This window comes from Haemorhous mexicanus, unplaced genomic scaffold, assembly GCF_027477595.1.
Source record: "Haemorhous mexicanus isolate bHaeMex1 unplaced genomic scaffold, bHaeMex1.pri scaffold_255_ctg1, whole genome shotgun sequence".
NCBI lineage: Eukaryota > Metazoa > Chordata > Aves > Passeriformes > Fringillidae > Haemorhous > Haemorhous mexicanus.
In genome coordinates, this window is record NW_026776082.1 from 1 (window position 1) to 23,487 (window position 23,487).

The window sequence follows — 23,487 nt, forward strand, 5'->3', positions numbered from 1 at the left end:
CCCCAAACACCTCAAATCCCAAAACCCCCAAACCCCAAGAACCCCAAATCCCAAATTCCAAAAACCCCAAATCCCAATTCCTAAATCCCAAAACGCCAAATCCTAAACCCCAAAACCCCCAAACCCCAAATCCCAAACCCCAAATCCCAAACCCCAAATCCCAAACCCCAAATCCCAAACCCCAAATCCCAAACCCCAAATCCCAAACCCCAAACCCCAAATCCCAAACCCCAAATCCCAAACCCCAAATCCTAAATCCCAAATCCCTCCCATTGACCCTGAGCAGCCAGGGCTGATCCTCAGCCCGGAATTCCCCATTTCCCATTTCCCAAACCCCAAATCCCAAACCCCCAAAAACCTCAAATCCTAAATCCCAAAACCCCAAACCCCAAACCCCAAATCCCTCCCGTTGACCCTGAGCAGCCAGGGCTGATCCTCAGCCCGGAATTCCTGAAGGACGATCCCCAATTTCCCCAAACCCCAAACCCCATTTCCCCTTCCCCAAAACCCCAAACCCCACACCCCAAAACCCCAAAAATCCCAAACCCCAACTCCCAATCCCACCTCCTGCCCCCTTTCCCGTTGACCCTGAGCAGCCAGGGCTGATCCTCGGCCTGGAATTCCCGCAGGACGATCCCCAATTTCCCCAAACCCCATTTCCCATTTCCCAAACCCCAAACCCCACACCCCAAAACCCCAAACCCCCCAAAACCCCAAACCCCACACCCCAAAACCCCAAATCCCAAAAACCCCAAACCCCAACCCCAATCCCACCTCCTGCCCCCTTTCCCGTTGACCCTGAGCAGCCAGGGCTGATCCTCAGCCCGGAATTCCCGAAGGACGATCCCCCAATTTCCCCATTTCCCAAACCCTGCTCCTTTCCACCCCAAAACCCCAAACCCCAAACCCCACACCCCAAAAACCCAAACCCCAAACCCCAAACTCCCAATCCCACCTCCTGCCCCCTTTCCCGTTGACCCTGAGCAGCCAGGGCTGATCCTCGGCCCGGAATTCCCGCAGCACGATCCCGTATTTTTTCCTCCGCGCTTCCTCGCGCAGCCGCCGGTGGAATTCGCTCCCCGCGCCCGACTCGGGCAGCTCCTCCTCGGCGTAGATGCGCTTGTTGCTCATGTCCCGCTCCATCCGAGCCTGGAAGGGGGCAGGGATCCTAAATCCCTGAGGTCCCAAACCCCCTGATCCCAAATCCCAAAGGTCCCAAACACCCCAGACCCGAATCCCAAAGATCCCGAATCCCCCAGACCCGAATCCGGATCCAAAGGGATCCAAGCGGCCCCAAATCCTGCCTGGATCCCGGTCCAGGTCTTGATCCTAAATACCAGAGGCCCTAAATCCCCTGATCCTAAATCCCAAAGGTTCCAAATCCCCTTATCCCAAATCCGAAATGTTCCAAATCCCCCAGACCCGAATTCCAAAGATCCCAAACCCCCTGGTCCCAAATCTGGATCCCAAAAGATCCTCCCAGTCCTAAACCCCGCTCGGCGTCGATGCGCTTGTTGCTCATGTCCCGCTCCATCCGAGCCTGGAAGGGGGCAGGGATCCTAAATCCCAGAGGTTCTAAATCCCCTGATCCCAAATCCCAAAGATCCCAAACCCCCTGATCCCAAATCCCAAAGGTCCCAAATCCCCTGATCCCAAATCCCAAAGGTCCCAAACCCCCCAGACCCGAATCCGGTTGTCAATGGATCCAAGCGGCCCCAAATCCTGACTGGATTCCGGTCCAGGTCCTGATCCTAAATCCCTGAGGTCCCAAACCCCTGATCCTAAATCCCAGAGCTCCCAAACCCCTGATCCTAAATCCCTGAGGTCCTAAATCCCCCAGACCCGAATTCCAAAGATCCCAAACCCCCTGGTCCCAAATCTGGATCCCAAAAGATCCTCCCAGCCCTAAACCCCACTCGGCGTCGATGCGCTTGTTGCTCATGTCCTGCTCCATCTGAGCCTGGAAGGGGGCAGGGATCCTAAATCCCTGAGGTCCTAAATCCCCTAATCCCAAATCCCAAAGATCCCAAACCCCCTAATCCTAAATCCCAAAGATCCCAAACCCCCCAGACCCAAATCCGGTTATCAACGGATCCAAGCGGCTCCAAATCCTGCCTGGATCCCGGCCTAGGTCCTGATCCTAAATCCCTGAGGTCCCAAACCCCTGATCCTAAATCCCTGAGGTCCCAAACCCCCTGATCCTAAATCCCTGAGGTCCTAAATCCCCCAGACCCGAATCCCAAAGATCCCAAAGCCCCTGGCCCCAAATCTGGATCCCAAAAGATCCCCCCAGTCCTAAACCCCGCTCGGCGTCGATGCGCTTGTTGCTCATGTCCCGCTCCATCCGAGCCTGGAAGGGGGCAGGGATCCTAAATCCCAGAGGCCCTAAATCCCCTGATCCCAAATCCCAAAGGTGCCAAACCCCCTAATCCCAAATCCCAAAGATCCCGAATCCCAGAGATCCCAAACCCCCCAGACCCAAATCCAGATCCAAACGGCTCCAAATCCTGACTGGATCCCGGTCCAGGCCCTGATTCTAAATCCCAGAGCTCCCAAACCCCTGATCCTAAATCCCTGAGGTCCTAAATCCCCAAATCCCAAAGGTCCCAAACCCCGCAGACCCGAATCCCAAAGATCCCGAATCCCAGAGATCCCAAACCCCCCAGACCCAAATCCAGATCCAAGCGGCTCCAAATCCTGCCTGGATCCTGGTCCAGGTCCTGATCCTAAATCCCAGAGGCCCTAAATCCCCTGATCCTAAATCCCAAAGATCCTAAATCCCCTAATCCCAAATCCCAAAGATCCCAAATCCCAGATCCCAAATCCCAAAGATCCCGAATCCCCCAGTCCCAAATCCAGATCCAAATGGATCCAAGCGGCCCCAAATCCCGACTGGATTTGGACTGGGATTGATCCAGGTCCTGATCCTAAATCCCAGAGCTCCCAAACCCCTGATCCTAAATCCCTGAGGTCCTAAATCCCCCAGACCCGAATCCCAAAGATCCCAAAGCCCCTGGCCCCAAATCTGGATCCCAAAAGATCCCCCCAGCCCTAAACCCCGCTCGGCGTAGATGCGCTTGTTGCTCATGTCCCGCTCCATCCGAGCCTGGAAAGGGGCAGGGATCCTAAATCCCTGAGGTCCCAAACCCCCTGATCCAAATCCCAAAGGTCCCAAACCCCCAGACCCGAATCCCAAAGATCCCAAATCCCAAAGATCCCAAACCCCCCAGACCCAAATCCGGTTATCAACGGATCCAAGCGGCCCCACATCCTGACTGGATCCCGGTCCAGGTCTTGATCCTAAATCCCTGAGGTCCTAAATCCCCCAATCCTAAATCCCAAAGATCCCAAACCCCCTAATCCCGAATCCCAAAGATCCCAATCCCCTGATCCTGAATCCCAAAGATCCCGAATCCCCCAGACCCAAATCTGGGTCCAAACGGATCCAAGCGGCCCCAAATCCTGCCTGGATCCCGGCCTAGGTCCTGATCCTAAATCCCAGAGGTCCTAAATCCCCTAATCCTAAATCCCAAAGATCCTAAACCCCTTGATCCCGAATCCCAGAGATCCCAAACTCCCTGATCCTAAATCCCCAAGGTCCCAAATCCTCCTGATCCTAAATCCCCTGGGCTCACCTGTGCCCAGGTGCTCAGGGATTTGGGGCTGTTCCCAAACCCCCTGGGCTCACCTGTGCCCAGGTGCTCGGGGATTTGGGGCTGTTCCTAAACCCTTTGGGCTCACCTGTGCCCAGGTGCTCGGGGATTTGGGGCTGTTCCTAAATCCCTTGGGCTCACCTGTGCCCAGGTGCTCGGGGATTTGGGGCTGTTCCTAAACCCTTTGGGCTCACCTGTGCCCAGATGCTCGGGGATTTGGGGCTGTTCCTAAATCCCTTGGGCTCACCTGTGCCCAGGTGCTCGGGGATTTGGGGCTGTTCCTAAATCCCCTGGGCTCACCTGTGCCCAGGTGTTCCCAATGTGCTCCTAAATCCCTTGGGCTCACCTGTGCCCAGGTGCTCGGGGATTTGGGGCTGTTCCCAAACCCCCTGGGCTCACCTGTGCCCAGGTGCTCAGGCTCACTCTGTCGGCGCTGTTGAAGGCCATGATGTTGTAGCGCTTTGGGGTGTTCCTGTGGAGGGGGTGGGGGTAAAAAACCCCAAAACCTCAGACCCCAAATCCCCCCCAGGACCCCAAATCCCAAATCCAGGACCCCAATCCCCCCATTCCCACCCCAAACCTCCCCAGGACCCCAAATCCCCCCATTCCCACCCCAAATCCAGGACCCTAAATCCCCCCATTCCCACCCCAAATTCTGGACCCCAAATCCCAAATCCTGAACCCCAATTCCCCCCCAGGACCCCAAATCCCAAATCCCAGACCCCAAATTCCCCCCAGGACCCCAAATCCCCCCCAGGACCCCAAATCCCAAATCCAGGACCCCAATCCCCCCATTCCCACCCCAAACCTCCCCAGGACCCCAAATCCCCCCATTCCCACCCCAAATCCAGGACCCTAAATCCCCCCATTCCCACCCCAAATTCTGGACCCCAAATCCCAAATCCTGAACCCCAATTCCCCCCCAGGACCCCAAATCCCAAATCCCAGACCCCAAATTCCCCCCAGGACCCCAAATCCCCCCCAGGACCCCAAATCCTTCTCAGGACCCCAAACCCTGGATCCCCAAATTTCCCCATTCCCACCCCAAATCCCAGACCCCAAATCCCAGACCCCAGATCTCCCACTCCCACTCCAAATCCCAAATCCAGGACCCCAAATCCCCCCAAGACCCCAAATCCAGGACCCCAAATCCCCCCATTCCCACCCCAAATCCCAGACCCCAAATCCCCCCATTCCCACCCCAAATCCCAGACCCCAAATCCCCCCATTCCCACCCCAAATCCCTAATCCAGGACCCCAAATCCCCCCATTCCCACCCCAAATCCCAGACCCCAAATCCCTTCAAGACCCCAAATCCAGGACCCCAAATCCCCCCATTCCCACCCAAAATCCCCCCTGGACCCCAAATCCCCCCTGGACCCCAGATCCCGCCTGGACCCCAAATCCCAAATCCCAGACCCCAGACCCCAAATCCAGGACCCCCAAATCCCCCCCTGAACCCCCCATTCCCATCTCAAACCCCCCCAGACCCCAAATCCCCTCATTCCCACCCCAAATCCCAAATCCCGGACCCCAAACCCCCCCTGGACCCCAAATCCCAGACCCCAGACCCCAAATCCAGGACCCCAAACCCACCAATCCCCCCCTGAAGCCCCCCATTCCCACCCCAAATCCCAAACCTTGGACCCCAAATCCCCCCAGGACCCCAAATCCAGGACCCCAGACCCCCCAATCCCCCCCTGAAGCCCCCCATTCCCACCCCAAATCCCAAACCTTGGACCCCAAATCCCAAATCCCCCAGGACCCCAAATCCCAGACCCCAGACCCCAAATCCAGGACCCCAAACCCACCAATCCCCCCCTGAAGCCCCCCATTCCCACCCCAAATCTCAAACCCTGGACCCCAAATCCCAAATCCCAGACCCCAAATCCCCCCATTCCCACCCAAAATCCCCCCTGGACCCCAAATCCCAAACCCTGGACCCCAAATCCCCCCAGGACCCCAAATCCAGGACCCCAGACCCCCCAATCCCCCCCTGACGCCCCCCACTCACCTGGGCACCCTCACCACGTACTCGGAGACCACCTGGGAGCTGCTGCCCTGTGGGACAGGGGGGGTTTGGGGGGGTCCTGGGGGGTCCTGGGGAGATTTTGGGGGGTCCTGGGGGGGATTTGAGGGGTCCCTGGGGGGATTTGGGGGGGTTTGGGGTGGATTTGGGGGGGTTCTGGGAGAGTTTTGGGGGATTTTGGGGTTCCTTGAGAGGTTTGGGGGATTTTGGGGGGGTCCCTGGGGGGGTTTGGGGGGTCCCTGGGGGGATTTGGGGGGTCCCTGGGGGGATTTGGGGAAGTTTGGGGTGATTTGAGGGGTCCCTTGGGGGATCTGGGGGGATTTTGGGGGGTCGCAGGGGAAGTTTTGGGGGTCCCAGGGAGGGTTCGGGGGATCCTGGGGGGATTTGGGGGGTCCCAGGGAGGGTTTGGGGGGATTTGGGGGGTCCCTGTGAGGGTTTTGGGGGGTCCTTGAGGGTATTTGAGGGGTCCATAAGGAGGTTTTGGGGTCCCTGGGGGGATTTTGGGGTTCCCAGGGAGGTCTGGGGGGTCCCTGGGGGATTTGGGGGGGTCCTTGAGGGGATTTGGGGGGGATTTTGGGGGTCCATAAGGAGGTTTGGGGGTCCCTGGGGGGATTTTGGGGGTCCCAGGGAGGTCTGGGGGGTCCCTGGGGGGATTTTGGGGGTCCCAGGGAGGTCTGGGGGGTCCCTGGGGGGGATTTTGGGGGTCCCAGGGAGGTCTGGGGGGTCCCTGGGGGGATCTGGGGGGGTCCTTGAGGGGATTTGGGGGGGATTTTGGGGGTCCATAAGGAAGTTTGGGGTCCCTGGGGGGATTTTGGGGGTCCCAGGGAGGTCTGGGGGGGTCCCTGGGGGGATCTGAGGCGACACTGATGGAATTTGGGGGAGATTTGGGGGGTCCTGGGGGGTTTTTGGGGGTCCTAGGGGAAGTTTTGGGGATCCCAGGGAGGGTTTGGGGGGTCCTGGGGGAATTTTGGGGGTCCCTGAGGGGGTTGGGGGGGATTTTGGGGGGGTCCCAGGGTGGTTTTTGGGGACCCTCCCCCCACTCACCAGCGCCGCCATTTTGGGGGGGTCTCGGGGGGGTCGCACCCCCAAATCCGCCTCGGGTTGGGGAGGGGTCCTGAGGGGGGAATTTGGGGGAGGGGGTGGGGTCAGGGCTTGGGGACCCCCAAAACCCTGAGAGAGACCCCCAGGACCCCCCAAAACCCCTCAGGGACCCCCCAAGACCCCCAGACCCCTCAGGACCCCCCCCAAGTCCCACAGAAGGACCCCCAAAACCCTGAGAAGGACCCTCAGGACCCCCCCCAAAACCCCTCAGGACCCCCCAAAATTCCTCAAGCCGCCCCCAAGACCTCTCAGGATCCCCCAAAATCCCCCAAGACCCCCTCAGAACCCTCCAAAACCCCTCAGGACCCCCCAAAACTCCTCAGGATCGCCTCAGGATCCCCTCAAACCCCTTCAGGGCCCCCCAAGACTCCTCTGGACCCCCCAAGACTCCTCAGGACCCCACAAAACACCTCAAAACTCCTCAAGACCCCCCAAAACCCCTCAGGACCCCCTCAAACCCCTCAGGATCGCCTCAGGATCCCCTCAAACCCCTTCAGGGCCCCCCAAGACTCCTCTGGACCCCCCAAGACTCCTCAGGACCCCACAAAACACCTCAAAACTCCTCAAGACCCCCCAAAACCCCTCAGGACCCCCCCAAAACTCCTCAGGATCGCCTCAGGATCCCCTCAAACCCCTTCAGGGCCCCCCAAGACTCCTCTGGACCCCCCAAGACTCCTCAGGACCCCACAAAACACCTCAAAACTCCTCAAGACCCCCCAAAACCCCTCAGGACCCCCTCAAACCCCTCAGGATCGCCTCAGGATCCCCCAAAACTCCTCAGGGCACCCCTAAGACCCCTCAGGACACCCCAAAATACCCCAAGAACCCCTCAAACCCCCTCAGGACCCCCCAAAACCCCTCAGGATCCCCTCAGGACCCCCCAAACCCCCTCAGGACCCCCCAAAACCCCCTCAGAACCCCCCAAACCCCCTCAGGATCCCCTCAAACCCCCTAAGACCCCCGAAAACCCCTCAGGATCGCTTCAGGACCCCATCAAACCCCCTCAGGACACCCGAAAACCCCTCAGGATCCCCTCAAACCCACTCAGGACCCCCCAAAACCCCTCAGGATCCCCTCAAACCCCCTCAGGACCCCCTCAAACCCCCTCAGGACCCCCCAAAACCCCTCAGAATCGCCGCAGGACCCCATCAAACCCCCTCAGGACACCCCAAAACCCCTCAGGATCGCCTCAGGACCCCCTCAGGACCCCCGAAAACCCCTCAGAACCCCCTCAAATCCCTCAGAGGGACGGCCCAAACCCACCCAAAACCCCTCAAGACCCCCCAAAATCCCCCCCAAGCCCCCTCCGGGCCCCTCCGCTCCCACCGCTCGCTCCGGCTCCGCTTCCCGCCGTAACCGGAAGCCGGTCTCACGTGACCGGAAGAACCGCCCGTAGCTACGCCCGCGTGACCGGAAGTAGCTACCGCGCGTCACCATGGCAACCTCTGAGGCCTACCCTCAAAATTTGCCCAAATTACCCCGAAAAATGCCCCAAAACTGGCACAAATCACCCCAAAACTGCCTAAAATCACCCCAAAACCTCAATTTTTCGTTTCAAATCCCCCTTTTCCCTTTCAAATCCTTCTTTTTTCCCCTCAAATTCTGTATTTTCCACTTCCAAATCGCATTTTTCACCCCTAAATCCCCTCCTGAAAATACTTTTTTTTTAACCACCCAAAGCCGCCAAATTTCTACCAAAATCGGATTCCCCACAAAAAAATTTGATTTTTCCCCTAAATTGAGGGGTTTTCCCCTCAAAATTTGATTTTTTCCCACAAATCCGAGGTTTTTCACTCCTGAAAATCCCCAAATTTTCCCCAAAATTGGGATATTTGTCCCCCAAATTCTTTTTTCTTCCCCAAAACTTGATTTTTTCCCCCCAAACTTTGATCTTTCCCCCAAAATTGAATTTTTTCCCCCAAAATTGGATTTTTTCACCCCCAAAATTGGATTTTTTCCCCAAAACTTTGATTTTCCTCCCCCAAAATTGGATTTCCCCCCTCCCCAAACTTTGATTTTTTCCCCACAAAATTTGATTTTTCCCTCCCAAAACCCCCCAAATTTCCCCAAAATTTGATATTTTCCCCCCAAACTTTGACTTTTTTCCACACAAAATTTGATTTTTTTCCCACAAAATTTGATTTTTTCCCCAATAATTTCATTTTTCTCCTCAAAACTGGAATTTTTTCCCCCAAAATTAATTTTTTTCCCCCCAAAATTTCACTTTGCTCCCCAAACTTTGACTTTTTTCCCCCCAAACTTTGATTTTTTCCCCCCAAAATTTGATTTTTCTCTCCCAAAACCCCCCAAACCTCCCCCAAAATTGGATTTTTTCCCCCCAAAATTGGATTTTTCCCCCCCAAACTCTGATGTTCCCCCCGAGCCGGGCGGTTTTTATTCCGTTTATTTGTGAAGTTTTAAAAACAAGCGGTAAAAAGTAAAAACTCCTTTGAGCCTTCGGCGGGCGCCGATCTCCAGAACCTTCCAGAACCTTCCGGAACGACACGGACACGGCAAAGGGGGGGGGAGGGGGAGGGAGGGGGGGAGGGGAGCGGCCGGGAGGGGGGGGAGGGGAACCCCAAGGGGGTTTGGGGGGTCCTGGGGGGGTTTGGGGGGGATTTGGGGACCCCCTGGGGGATTTTGGGGGGTCCTGGGGGGTTTGGGGGGTCCTGGGGGGGATTTGGGGGGTCCCAGGGGGGATTTGGGACCCCCCAGGGAAATTTTGGGGATCCCCTGGGGGGGATTTGGGGGTCCTGGGGGGATTTGGGGGGGATTTGGGGGGTCCTGGGGGGATTTGGGACCCCCCAGGGAAATTTTGGGGATCCCCTGGGGGGGATTTGGGAGTCCTGGGGGGATTTGGGGGGTCCTGAGGGGGATTTGGGGATGCCCTGGGGGGATTTGGGGGTCCTGGGGGGGTTTGGGGACCCCCTGGGGGGATTTGGGGGTCCTGGGGGGGTTTGGGACCCCCTGAGGGGGGTTTGAGGGGGTCCCAGGGGGGATTTGAGTTGAATTTTGGGGGGTCCCAGAGGAATTTGGGGACTTCCAGTGGGGGAATTTGGGGGTCCTGAGGGGGTTTTGGGGACCCCCTGGGGGGGATTTGGGGGGGCTCTGGGGACCCCCCCCACAGAGGGGATTTTGGGGGGGGTCCCAGGGGATTTGGGGACCCCCCCCAGGGGAGTTTGGGGGGTCCCCAAGGAGGATTTGGGGGTCCAGGGGTGGATTTTGGGGGGGTTTGAGGAGTCCTGGGGACCCCTGAGGGGGATCTGGGGGTCCTGGGGGAATTTCGGGGGTCTTGGGGGGATTTGGGGACCCCCAGGAAGATTTGGAAGGGATTTGGGGGGTCCTGAGGGGATTTGGGGGGGCTCTGGAGACCCCCTGGGGGGATTTGGGGGTTCCAGAGGGGGATTTGGGGGGTCCTGGGGGGATTTGGGGGGGCTCTGGAGACCCCCTGGGGAATTTGGGGGTTCCAGAGGGGGATTTGGGGGGTCCTGGGGGGGTTTGGGGGAGATTTGGGGGGGCTCTGGGGACCCCCTGGGGGGATTTTGGGGGTCCCAGGAGAATTTGGGGACCCCCCTGGGCCCCTGGGGGTATTTGGGGGGGACTTTGGGGGTCCCCAAGTGGGATTTTGGGGGTCCCTGGGGGGAATTTGGGGGGGGGGGTCCCAGGGGATTTGGGGACCCCCCTGGGGGGGGATTTTGGGGGTCCTTGGGGGGGATTTTTGGGGGGGGATTTTGGGGGTCCCTGGGGAATTTTGGGGGGTTTTTGGGGGACCCCCAGAGGAATTTTGGGGGGGTTCCCCGGGGTTTTTTTTTTTTTTGGGGGGGGGGTCTCCAATGACTCCCGGGGGGATTTTGGGGGGGGGTCCCCAGGGAATTTTGGGGAGGGGTCCCAGGGGGGTTTTGGGGGGTCCCTGGGGTTTTTGTGGGGTCCCCAAGGGGGAATTTTGGGGGTCCCTGGGGAGGTTTTGGGGGTCCCCGGGGGGTTTTTTTTTGGGGGGGGGGGTCCCCAGTGGCTCCCAGGAATGTTCCAACGGCTCCGGGGCGGGGGGGGGGGGATGGAGAGGGGATTTGGGGGGGATTTTGGGGGGGATTTTTTTTTTGGGGGGCCCCTCCCCCCTCCGGCCGCTCGCCCAAAACAAAAGGGGGGGGGTGGGGGAGGGGAGGGGGAGGGGTCACAGATGGGGGAGGGGTCACTGAGCCTGTGGGGGGAGGGGAGAAAAAAAGGGGAAGGGGTGAGAGACCCCCAAAAACCCCCGGGGGGGTTCGGGGGGTCCTGGGGGATTTTGGGGTCATTTTGGGGGATTTTGGGGGATTTTGGGGTCATTTTTGGGGGATTTTGGGGTCATTTTTGGGGGATTTTGGGGTCATTTTTGGGGGGATTTTGGGGGATTTTGGGTCATTTTTGGGGGATTTTGGGGTCATTTTTGGGGGATTTTGGGGGGATTTTTGGGTCATTTTTGGGTCATTTTGGGTCATTTTTGGGTCATTTTGGGTCATTTTGGGTCATTTTGGGGGGATTTTTGGGTCATTTTGGGTCATTTTTGGGTCATTTTTCGGGGATTTTTGAGGGATTTTTTGGGGGATTTTTGGGGGATTTTTTTGGGGATTTTTGGGGATTTTGGGTCATTTTTGGGGTATTTTGGGTCCATTTTGGGGGGATTTCTGGGGTATTTTGGGTTACTTTTTGGGGGTCGTTCTGGGGTATTTTTGGTGTATTTTTGGTGTATTTTGGGGGTATTTTTGGGGGGTATTTCTTGGTATTTTTTGGGGCTAGTTTGGGAGTATTTTTGGCTATTTCTGGGGCTGTTTTGGGCTATTTCTGGGGCTGTTTTGGGCTATTTTGGGCTATCTCAGGGCTGTTTTGGGCTATTTCAGGGGCTATTTTGGGCTATCTCAGGGCTGTTTCTGGGGCTATTTTGGGCTATCTCAGGGCTATTTCTGGGGCTATTTTGGGCTATTTCAGGGCTATTTCAGGGGCTATTTTGGGCTATTTCAGGGCTATCTCAGGGCTGTTTTGGGCTATTTCAGGGCTATTTCTGGGGCTATCTCAGGGCTATTTCTGGGGCTATTTTGGGCTATTTCAGGGCTATTTCAGGGCTATTTTGGGCTATTTCAGGGCTATTTCTGGGGCTATTTTGGGCTATTTCAGGGCTATTTCTGGGGCTATTTTTGGGCTATTTCAGGGCTGTTTCTGGGGCTATTTTGGGCTATCTCAGGGCTATTTCTGGGGCTATCTCAGGGCTATTTCTGGGGCTATTTCAGGGCTATATCTGGGGCTATTTTGGGCTATTTCTGGGGCTGTTTTGGGCTATCTCAGGGCTGTTTTGGGCTATCTCCGGGCTGTTTTGGGCTATTTCTGGGGCTATTTTGGGCTATTTCAGGGCTGCTTCTGGGGCTATTTTGGGCTATTTCAGGGGCTATTTCTGGGGCTATTTTGGGCTATTTCAGGGCTGCTTCTGGGGCTATTTTGGGCTATTTCAGGGGCTATTTCTGGGGCTATTTTGGGCTATTTCTGGGGCTATTTTGGGCTATTTCTGGGCTATTTCTGGGGCTATTTTGGGCTATTTCAGGGCTGCTTCTGGGGTTATTTTGGGCTATTTCAGGGGCTATTTCTGGGGCTATTTTGGGCTGTTTCTGGGGCTGTTTTGGGCTATTTCAGGGCTGTTTCTGGGGCTATTTTGGGCTGTTTCAGGGCTGTTTCTGGGGCTATTCTGGGCTGTTTTGGGCTATTTCAGGGGCTATTTTTGGGGTTATTCTGGGCTATTTCAGGGCTGTTTCTGGGGCTGTTTTGGGCTATTTCAGGGCTATTTCAGGGCTGTTTCTGGGGCTATTTCAGGGCTATTTCAGGGCTGTTTTGGGCTGTCTCGGGGCTGTTTCTGGGGGGTTCCTGGCACCGTACCTGCTGTCCCTGCTGCGCGGGCCGGGGGGGGGTCCCGCGGGCCCGGCCCCCCCGGGGCTCTGGCCGTAGTACGCCGCCTGCTTGCCGGTAATACTCGGCCCAGGCCGCGCTGTAATCGGGCTGGGGGCCGGGGGGAGCCCCGGGACCCCCCCCCGAGGCCACCTGGGCGGCTGTGGGGACACCGGGGGAGGGCTCAGCACCCCAAAAAACCCCAGGGAGGGCTCAGCACCCCAAAAAACCCCAGGGTGGGCTCAGCACCCCCCAAAAACCCCCCCAGGGTGGGCTCAGCACCCCCCAAATTCACCCAGGGTGGGGTCAGCACCCCCCAAATCCAACCACAGAAGGGTCAGCACCCCAAAAACCCCCCCAGGGTGGGCTCAGCACCCCCAAAAAGCCCCTCAGGGTGGGCTCAGCACCCCCCAAATCCACCCAGAGTGGGGTCAGCACCCCAAAAACCCCCCCAGGGTGGGCTCAGCACCCCCCAAAACCCCCCCAGGGTGGGGTCAGCAGCCCCAAAAAGTCCCTCAGGGTGGGGTCAGCACCTCAAAAACCCCCCCAGGGTGGGGTCAGCACCCCCATAAACCCCCCCAGGGTGGGGTCAGCACCCCCCAAATTCACCCAGGGTGGGGTCAGCACCCCCCAAATTCACCCAGGGTGGGGTCAGCACCCCCCAAAACCCCCCCAGGGTGGGCTCAGCACCCCCCAAATTCACCCAGGGTGGGCTCAGCACCCCAAAAACCCCAGGGTGGGCTCAGCACCCCCCAAATCCACCCAGGGTGGGCTCAGCACCCCAAAAACCCCCCCAAGGTGGGGTCAGCACCCCCCAAATTCACCCAGGGTGGGGTCAGCACCCCCAAAAACCCCCCCAGGGTGGGGTCAGCACCCCAAAAACCCCCCAGGGTGGGCTCAGCACCCCCAAATTTACCCAGGGTGGGCTCAGCACCCCCCAGATTCACCCAGGGTGGGGGTTGGGGAGGGGTTTTGGGATTTTGGGGGGGATTTTGGGATTTTTGAGGGGGGATTTTGGGGTTTTGGGGGCATTTGGGGATTTTTGTGGGGGATTTTTGGGGTTTTTTGGGGGGGATTTTGGTGTTTGGGGGGACTTTGGGGTTTTTGGGGGGGATTTTGGGGTTCTTACCTTGTTTTTTGTAATATTCCTCCCAGGCCTTGGTGTAATCCTGCTGTGGGGGGGCCCCCGGCTGCTGCGGCTGCTGGCCTGGGGGGCACGGGGGGGTCACATCTGGGGTCCCCAGGGGCACATCTGGGGTCCCCAGGGGCAGATTTGGGGTCCCTGGGGGCACATCTGGGGTCCCTGGGGTGGGTTCAGGGGTCCCCAGGGGCAGATTTGGGGTCCCCAGGGGCAGGTTTGGGGTCCTGGGGGCAGATTTGGGGTCCCCAGGGGCAGATTTGGGGTCCCCAGGGGCAGATTTGGTGTCCCTGGGGTGGATTTGGGGTCCCTGGGGTGGATTTGGGGGTCCTGGGGGCAGATTTGGGGTCCCCAGGGGCACATCTGGGGTCCCAGGGGGGGATTTGGGGTCCCTGGGGTGGGTTCAGGGGTCCCTGGGGTGGATTTGGGGTCCCTGGGGGCAGATTTGGGGTCCCAGGGGCACATCTGGGGTCCCTGGGGTGGATTTGGGGTCCCCAGGGGCAGATTTGGGGTCCCTGGGGTGGATTTGGGGTCCTCAGGGGCAGATTTGGGGTCCCTGGGGTGGATTTGGGGTCCCTGGGGGCAGATTTGGGGTCCCTGGGGTGGATTTGGGGTCCCCAGGGGTGGATTTGGGGTCCTCAGGGGCAGATTTGGGGTCCTGGGGGCAGATTTGGGGTTCTTGGGGCAAAATTTGGGGGAACCCAGGGGGGATTTGGGGGTGAATTTTGGGGTGAATTTTGGGATGGATTTTAGGGTGGATTTTTGGGGACCCCACAATGGATTTCGGGGTGAATTTTGGGGTGAATTTTGTGATGGATTTTGAGGTCCCCAGGCTGAATTTTGGGATGGATTTTGGGATGGATTTTGAGCTATCCAAGACAAATTTTGGGGTGAATTTTGGGATGGATTTTGGGGTGAATTTTGGGCTATCCAGGACGAATTTTGGGGTGAATTTTGGGATGGATTTTGGGGTGAATTTTGGGCTATCCAGGACGAATTTTGGGGCGAATTTTGGGATGGATTTTGGAGACCCACAATGGATTTTGAGGTGAATTTTGGGAAGGATTTTGGGGTGAATTTTGGGACGGATTTTGGGGACCCCACAATGGATTTTGGGGTGAATTTTGAGCTATCCAGGACGAATTTTGGGGTGAATTTTGGGATGGATTTGGGATGGATTTTGAGCTATCCAGGACGAATTTTGGGGTGAATTTTGGGCTATCCAGGATGAATTTTGGGGTGAATTTTGGGCTATCCAGGACGAATTTTGGGGTGAATTTTGGGATGGATTTTGGGGTGAATTTTGAGCTATCCAGGACGAATTTTGGGGTGAATTTTGGGGTGAATTTTGGGCTATTCAGGAAGAATTTTGGGGTGAATTCTGGGATGAATTTTGGGGTGAATTTTGAGCTATCCAAGACGAATTCTGGGGTGAATTTTGAGCTATCCAGGACAAATTCTGGGGTGAATTTTGGGGTGAATTTTGAGCTATCCAGGACAAATTCTGGGGTGAATTTTGTGCACTCCCTGTTGCGCTCAGACCCTCCAGACCCCCCCCCCCATACCAGATTCCCCCCCAACCCCCCCTTCCCCAAACCCACCGAGACCCCCACCCAACTCCTGACCATCCGAACCCCCCCGAACCCCCCCGAAACCCCCCGAATTTGGGGGTTCTCACCCAATTTCTTGTAGTACTCCTCCCAGGCCTTGGTGTAGTCGGCCTGGCCGGCGGGGGGGGGCTGGGGGGGCTCTCCCTGCACGGGCGGGGGCGGGCGGGGGGGGGCTGGCTGGGCACGGGCCCGGGGGGCTGCTGGTAGTAGTGGCTGTAGTAGGCGGCCCAGGCCGCGTTGGGGTCCGGGGCCGGCGCCTTGCCTGGGGGGGGCCCCAAAAAAAACACACAGAGTTAGTCGGGGGGGGCCCCAAAAATGGGGAATTCACCCCTAAAATTGGGCAATCCTAGCCCCAAAACTGGGGATTTTTATCTGTTCAATAACCCCCAAAATTGGGGATTTTTATCTGTTCAATAACCCCCAAAATTTGGAATTTTTACCCCCAAAATTTGGCATTTTTAACCCCAAAATTGGGGATTTTTACCTGTCCATAACACCCAAAATTTGGAATTTTCACCCCCAAAATTGGGGATTTTTACCCCCAAAAACTGGGGATTTCTAGCCCCAAAATTTAGGATTTTTACTGTTCCTAACTCTCAAAATTTGGAATTTTTAGCCCCAAAAATTGGGATTTTTACCTGTTTATAGCACCCAAAATTTGGGATTTCTACCCAAAAAAATTGGGGATTTTTACCTGTTCCTAACTCTCAAAATTTGGAATTTTTAGCACCAAAAATCGGGGATTTTCACCCCCAAAATTGGGCATTTTTAACCCCAAAATTTGGAATTTTTACCCAAAAATTGGGAATTTTTACCCCCCAAAATTGGGGATTTTTACCCCAAAAATTAGGGATATTTACCCCAAAAATTGGGGATTTTTACCCCCAAAAGTTGGGATTTTTACCCCAAATATTGGGGATTTTTACCCCCAAAAATTGGGGAATTTTACCCCCAAAAGTTGGGATTTTTACCCCAAAAATTGGGGATTTTAACCCCCAAAATTTGGGATTCTACCCTAAAATTTGGGATTTTGACCTGTTCAATAACCCCCAAAATTTGGGATTTCTATGCCCAAAATTTGGGATTTCTAGCCCCAAAATTCAGGATTTTTACCTGTTCTTAGCCCCCAAAATTGGGGGGTTTTTACCTGTTCAATAACCCTCAAAATTCGGGATTTTTACCCCCAAAATTTGGGATTTTTACTTATTCAATAACACCCAAAATTGGGGATTTTAACCTGTTTGTAATCCCCAAAATTTGGATTTTTTACCCCCAAAAATTGGGGATTTCTAGCCCCCAAAATTGGGGATTTTTACCCCAAAATTTGGGATTTTCAGCCCTTCCCAGGTCACCCCAAATTCGGGGACCCCCCCCAAACCCAAAAGGTCTCACCCCAAACCCCCCCAAATTTTCTGGGATTTTTTAGGATATTCCCAAACCCCCTCCCCAAATCCCAAACCCCAACCCCGGGGGGGGTCCCCAAACCCTTTTGGGGGGTCCCCAAACTCTCCCAAACCCTTTTAGGGGGGGTTCCCCCAAATTTGGGACCCCCCCAAACCCCCCAAATTTTATGGGATTTTTTTAGGATATTCCCAAACCCCCTCCCCAAATCCCAAACCCCAACCCCGGGGGGGGTCCCCAAACCCTTTTGGGGGGTCCCCAAAAATTTAGGACCCCCCCCAAAATTTGGGACCCTCCCAAACCCCCCAAATTTTATGGGATTTTTTTAGATATTCCCAAACCTCCTCCCCAAATCCCAAACCCCAATAGTGGGGGGGGTCCCCAAACCCTTTTGGGGGGTCCCCAAAAATTCAGGACCCCCCCCAAAATTTGGGACCCTCCCAAACCCAAAGGGTCCCACCCCAAACCCCCCAAATTTTCTGGGATTTTTTTAGGGTATTCCCAAACCCCCTCCCCAAATCCAAACCCCAACCCCGGGGGGGGGTCCCCAAACCCTTCTGGGGGGTCCCCAAACTCTCCCAAACCCTTTTAGGGGGGTTCCCCCAAATTTGGGACCCCCCAAACCCCCCAAATTTTCTGGGATTTTTTTAGGATATTCCCAAACCCCCTCCCCAAATCCCAAACCCCAACCCCGTGGGGGTCCCCAAACCCTTTTGGGGGGTCCCCAAAAATTCAGGACCCCCCCAAAATTTGGGACCCTCCCAAACCCCACAGACCCCCCCCCCAAACCCCCTAAATTTTATGGGATTTTTTTAGGATATTCCCAAACCCCCTCCCCAAATCCCAAACCCCAATAGTGGGGGGGGGTCCCCAAACCCTTTTGGGGGGTCCCCAAACTCTCCAAACCCTTTTAGGGGGGGTTCCCCCCAAATTTGGGACCCCCCAAACCCCCCAAATTTTTATGGGATTTTTTTAGGATATTCCCAAACCGCCTCCCCAAATCCCAAACCCCAACCCCGTGGGGGTCCCCAAACCCTTTTGGGGGGTCCCCCCAAATTCGGGGACCCCCCCCACCCCCCCGAGGTACTCACTGGGGTCGTGGGGGGCGGGCGGCTGCCACTGGGGGTACGCGTTACCCCAACCCTGGGGGGGGGTACTGGTGGGGCGGGGGTCCCCCGGGGCTGGAAAAAAATTGGGGAGGGGGTCAGGGGTCACATTTAGGATTTTGGGGGGGGGTTTTTGGGGGTTCACCCCAAAATAAAAAAGGGGGGTACTCACTGTGGGGGGGCTCCGGGGGGGGCCCTGGTTGAAGGGTCCGGGGTTGAAGGGTCCCATGGGGCCGGCGGGGCCGGGGGGACCCCCGGGGCCGGGGCCGGGGCCGACGGGGCACAGAGGGCCCTGAGGGGGGGAAAAATGGGGGTCAGGGGGGTCCCCAAAAGGGTTTGGGGGCCCCTAGGAGAAATTTTGGGGTCCCCCAGGATGGTTTTGGGGACCCCCAGAGGATTTGGGGGGTTGCAGTGCCAAATGTTCCCACCTGAGGGCGACACTTAAATCCCGCAAATTTTAGGATTTTTTTGGGGGGATTTTTTGGGGGGGATTTAGGGGAGTTTTGGGGTCCTCCAGGAGAAGTTTTGGGGTCCCCATGTGGGGATTCTGGGGTCCCCCAGGAGAAGTTTTGGGGTTCCCCCTGTGGGATTTCAGGGCAGCCTGCAGTACCACATTTCCCCACCAGAGGTCGACACTCAAGTCCCCCAAATTTAGTGATTTTTTGGGATTTTTTTGGGAGATTTTTTTGGGGATTTTTTGGGATTTTTTTTGGGGATTTCGGGGAGTTTTGGGGGTCCCCAAGGAGAATTTTTGGGGTTCCCCCCTGTGGGATTTTGGGGCAGCCTGCAGTACCACATTTCCCCACCAGAGGGCGACACTCAATTCCCACAAATTTTGTGATTTTTTTGGGGAATTTTCTTGGGATTTTTTGGGGTTTTTTTAGGGATTTTTTTTTGATTTTTTGGGCATTTTTGTGATTATTTTTTGGGGATTTTTTGGGGGGATTTCGGGGAGTTTTGGGGTCCCCAAGGAGAATTTTTGGGGCAGCCTGCAGTACCACATTTCCCCACCAGAGGCCGACACTCAATTCCCACAAATTTTGTGATTTTTTTGGGGGATTTTCTTGGGATTTTTTGGGGGATTTTCTTGGGATTTTTTGAGGGGATTTCGGGGAGTTTTAGGGTCCTCCAACAGAAATTTCGGGGTCCCCCTGTGGGATTCCGGGGCAGCCTGCAGTACCACCTTCCCCACCAGAGGGCGACACTCAAGTCCCACAAATTTTGTGATATTTTGGGGAATTTTCTTGGGATTTTTCTTGGAATTTTTAGGGGATTTTTTGGGGGGATTTTTTGGGGGGATTTGGGGCAGTTTTGGGGTCCCCAAGGAGAATTTTTGGGGTCCCCCTGTGGATTTTGGGGCAGCCTGCAGTACCTCATTTCCCCACCAGAGGGCGACACTCAATTCCCCCAAATTTGTGATTTTTTGGGGAATTTTCTTGGTATTTTTCTTGGGATTTTTTGTGGATTTTTGGGGATTTTTTAGGGATTTTTTGGGGGGATTTCGGGGAGTTTTGGGTTCCCCAAGGAGAAATTTTGGGGTTCCCCCTGTGGATTTTGGGGCAGCCTGCAGTACCACATTTCCCCACCAGAGGGCGACACTCAATTCCCCCAAATTTTGTGATTTTTTTGGGGAATTTTCTTGGGATTTTTTGGGGTTTTTTTAGGGATTTTTTTTTTTTGGGATTTTTTGGGGATTTTTTGGGATTTTTTTGGGGATTTTTTTGGGGATTTTTTGGGGGGATTTCGGGGAGTTTTGGGGTCCCCAAGGAGAATTTTTGGGGCAGCCTGCAGTACCACATTTCCCCACCAGAGGGCGACACTCAATTCCCCCAAATTTTGCGATTTTTTGTGGGATTTTTTTGGGTCGATTCGGGGCAATTTTGGGGGTCCCCCCCCAATTTTTTTTTGGGTTCCCCCACCTCGATTTTCTCCTCGATGAGCTGCTTGGCGTGGTCGATCTGCTGGGGGGTGCCTCGGATGACGAAGAGTTTGAAGTTGGGGTCCCCGTTTGGGGGGAGCTGCCGCGAGATCTCCACGAACGCCCCCGTCTGCTGGTTGATGGCCTTGACGTTCTCACCCCCTGCACCCCAAACAATTTCGGGGTCACAGGGGGCACCCAAAACTCTCTGAGGTCACAGGGGTACCCCAAAAATCCCCCCAGGTCAGGAGGGTACCCTAAAAACCCTCCAGGTTAGAAGGGCACCCCCAAAAATCCCCCCAGAACCACCTGGGTTAGAGGGGCACCCCAAAATCCCCCCTGCACCCCAAAATTTTGGGGTCAGAGAAGGCACCCCAAAACTGAGGTCACAGGGGCACCCCAAAAACCACCCCCAGGTTGGAGGAGGCACCACAAAAATCCCCCCAAAATCCTCTTGAGAACCCCCCAAAAACCCAACCCGGGAACCCCAAAAAATCTCTTGGGAACCCCAAAATCCTCCCAGGACCCCCAAAAATCCCAACCAGGGAACCCCAAAAGGCTCTGGGGAACCCCAAAACCCCCCTGGGACCCCCAAAAATCCCCCTGGGAACCCCAAAACCCCCCTGGGACCCCCAAAAATCCCCCTGGGAACCCCAAAACACCCCTGGGACCCCAAAACACCCCTGGGACCTTCAAAAATCCTCCCCTGGGACCCCCAAAAGTCTCTGGGGAACCCCAAAATCCTCCTGGGACCCCCAAAAATCCCGCTGGGAACCCCAAAACCCCCCTGGGACCCCCAAAAATCCCCCTGGGAACCCCAAAATCCTCCCAGGACCCCCAAAATCCCAACCAGGGAACCCCAAAAGGCTCTGGGGAACCCCAAAACCTCCCCTGGGAACCCCAAAATCTTCCCAGGACCCCCCAAACCCCCCTGGGAACCCCAAAACCCCCGTGGGCCATTTCTGGGGAATTTGGGGCCTTTTGGGGTTGGATTTTGGAGAGGGATTTTGGGGTATTTGGGGAGGGATTTTGGGGCCATTTGGGGAGATTCTGTGGTTGAATTTTGGGGCTTTTTTGTGGTTGGATTTTGGGGCTATTTCTGGGGATTTTGGGGCCATTTGGGTTAAATTTTGGGAACATTTGTAGGAATTTTGGGGCTGGATTTTGGGGCCATTTGAGGAGATTTTGGGGCCATTTGGGTTGGATTTTGGGGCTTTTTGGGGTTGGATTTTGGGGCCATTTGGGGTTGGATTTTGGGGTTGGATTTGGGGGCCATTTAGGGAGATTTTGGGGCCATTTGGGGAGGGATTTTTAGGGCAATTTCTGGGGATTTTGGGGCAATTTGGGGTTGGATTTTGGGCTTTTTGGGGTTGGATTTTGGGGCTCTTTGGGGAGAGATTTTGGGGCCATTTGAGGGAATTTTGGGGTTGGATTTTGGGGCCATTTGGGGAGATTTTGGGGCCATTTGGGGTTGGATTTTGGGGCCATTTAGGGAGGGATTTTGGGGTCATTTGTGGGAATTTTGGGGTTGGATTTTGGGGCCATATCCAGGGATTTTTGGGGCCATTTGGGGTTGGACTTTGGACCATTTGGGCAGATTTTGGAGCCATTTAGGGTTGGATTTTGGGGCCATTTAGGGAGGGATTTTGGGGCCATTTGGGGTTGGATTTTGGGGCCATTTGGGGTTGGATTTTGGGGCCATTTAGGGAGATTTTGGGGCCATTTGGGGTTGGATTTTCGGGCCATTTAGGGAGATTTTGGGGCCATTTGGGGTTGGATTTTGGGGCCATTTGAGGAGATTTTGGGGCCATTTGGGGTTGGATTTTGGGGCCACTTGAGGAGATTTTGGGGCCATTTAGAGTTGGATTTTGGGGCTTTTTGGGGTTGGATTTTGGGGCCATTTGTGGGAATTTTGGGGTTGGATTTTGGGGCCATTTGTGGTTGAATTTTGGAGCCATTTGGGGAGGGATTTTGGGGCCATTTGAAGGGAATTTTGGGGTTGGATTTGGGGGGCCATTTGAGGAGATTTTGGGGCCATTTGGGGTTGGATTTGGGGGCCATTTAGGGTTGGATTTTGGGGTCATTTGTGGGAATTTTGGGGTTGGATTTTGGGGCCATTTGAGGAGGGATTTTGGGGCCATTTGGGAAGGGATTTTTAGGGCAGTTTCTGGAGATTTTGAGGCCGTTTGGGGCTGGATTTTGGGGCTTTTTGGGGTTGGATTTTGGGGGCCATTTGAGGAGATTTTGGGGCCATTTGGGGAGAGATTTTGGGGCCATCTATGGGAATTTTGGGGCCATTTGGGGAGGGGATTTTGGGGTCCTTCAGAGTTGGATTTTGGGGCCATTTGGGAAGGATTTTTACGGCAATTTCTGAAGATTTTGAGGCCGTTTGTGAGAATTTTTGTGCCTTTCGCAGGGATTTTTTTTTTTTGGAGCTGGGGATAAACTGGGGAGGGTTTGGGATTTTGGGGAGGGGTCCCAGGGGTGGGGCTCGCCCCCTCCTCACCTCTGCCGATGACCAGCCCACATTTGTGGGTGGGGATGGAGAAGGTCATTTCCCCCCCGGGGGGGCCCCAAGTGCCCTGACCCCGACCCCGGCCGCGCCCCCCCGGGGGGCAGCCCCGGCCCGGGGGGGTCCTGGGGGTCCGCTCTGTGGGGGGAGGGGTGGGGGGGGTCAGAGAGGGGTGAGACCCCCAAAAGATGGGGGAGACACACCCCAAAAAACAACCTTGGAACAGCTCTGAAAATGTCACTAAAACGGCCCTGAAACATCCTTAAAATAGCCCAGAAAATGTGTCTAAAATTGCTGGGAAACAGCTCTAAACCAACCTTAAAACCAGCCCTAAATCCACCCCTAAAACCAGCACTAAAAAGGCCCCAAAACGCCCCAAAATCCAGCCCTAAACCACCCCCCAAAACTAGCTCTAAAACCAACCCAAAACCTGCCCTAAACTGGCCTTAAACCGGCCCCTAAACCAGCCCTAAAGCCACCCCAAATCCAACCCTAAACCAGCCTTAAACCAACCCTAAACCAGCCTTAAAACCAGGTCTAAATCCACCCCTAAAACCAGCACAAAAAAGGACCCAAAACGCCCCAAAATCCAGGCCTAAACCACCCCAAAACTAGCTCTAAAACCACCCCAAAACCTGCCCTAAACTGGCCCTAAACCACCCCAAAACTAGCTCTAAAACCAACCCAAAACCAGCCCTAAACTGGCCTTAAACCGGCCCTAAACCAGCCCTAAAACCAACCCAAAACCAACCCTAAACTGGCCTTAAACCGGCCCTAAACCAGCCCTAAAACCAGCCCTAAATCCACCCCTAAAACCAGCACTAAAAAGGCCCCAAAACGCCCCAAAATCCAGCCCTAAACCACCCCAAAACCAGCTCTAAAACCAACCCAAAACCTGCCCTAAACTGGCCCTAAACCACCCCAAAACGAGCTCTAAAACCAACCCAAAACCAGCCCTAAACTGGCCTTAAACCGGCCCTAAACCAGCTCTAAAACCAACCCAAATCCAGCCCTAAACCTGGCCCTAAACCACCCCAAAACTAGCTCTAAAACCAACCCAAAACCAACCCTAAACTGGCCTTAAACTGGCCCTAAACCAGCCCTAAAACAAC

The 23,487-nt window shown here is 55.5% G+C and overlaps 2 protein-coding genes across 2 annotated transcripts; both read right to left on the minus strand.

The window, feature by feature from the left end:
* Nucleotides 1-955: 955 nt before the first annotated feature.
* GTF2F1 (general transcription factor IIF subunit 1) lies at nucleotides 956-8,160 on the minus strand (the record flags this gene model as incomplete). Its single annotated transcript, XM_059837803.1, has 5 exons — nucleotides 8,110-8,160; nucleotides 6,727-6,796; nucleotides 5,668-5,714; nucleotides 4,053-4,125; nucleotides 956-1,149 (listed from the first exon to the last, which is right to left on the minus strand). Coding segments are annotated over exons 2-5 (326 nt in total), but the record flags the coding sequence as incomplete, so codon positions are not given.
* Nucleotides 8,161-10,867: 2,707 nt separating this feature from the next.
* Nucleotides 10,868-22,515, minus strand: LOC132323029 (far upstream element-binding protein 2-like). Its single transcript, XM_059837804.1, is given in 11 exon segments — nucleotides 10,868-10,981; nucleotides 12,682-12,851; nucleotides 13,820-13,897; nucleotides 15,507-15,602; nucleotides 15,605-15,700; nucleotides 17,931-17,991; nucleotides 17,993-18,020; nucleotides 18,118-18,137; nucleotides 18,139-18,237; nucleotides 19,865-20,025; nucleotides 22,370-22,515. Coding segments are annotated over 11 exon segments (867 nt in total). The 5' UTR covers nucleotides 22,419-22,515; the 3' UTR covers nucleotides 10,868-10,972.
* Nucleotides 22,516-23,487: the final 972 nt, after the last annotated feature.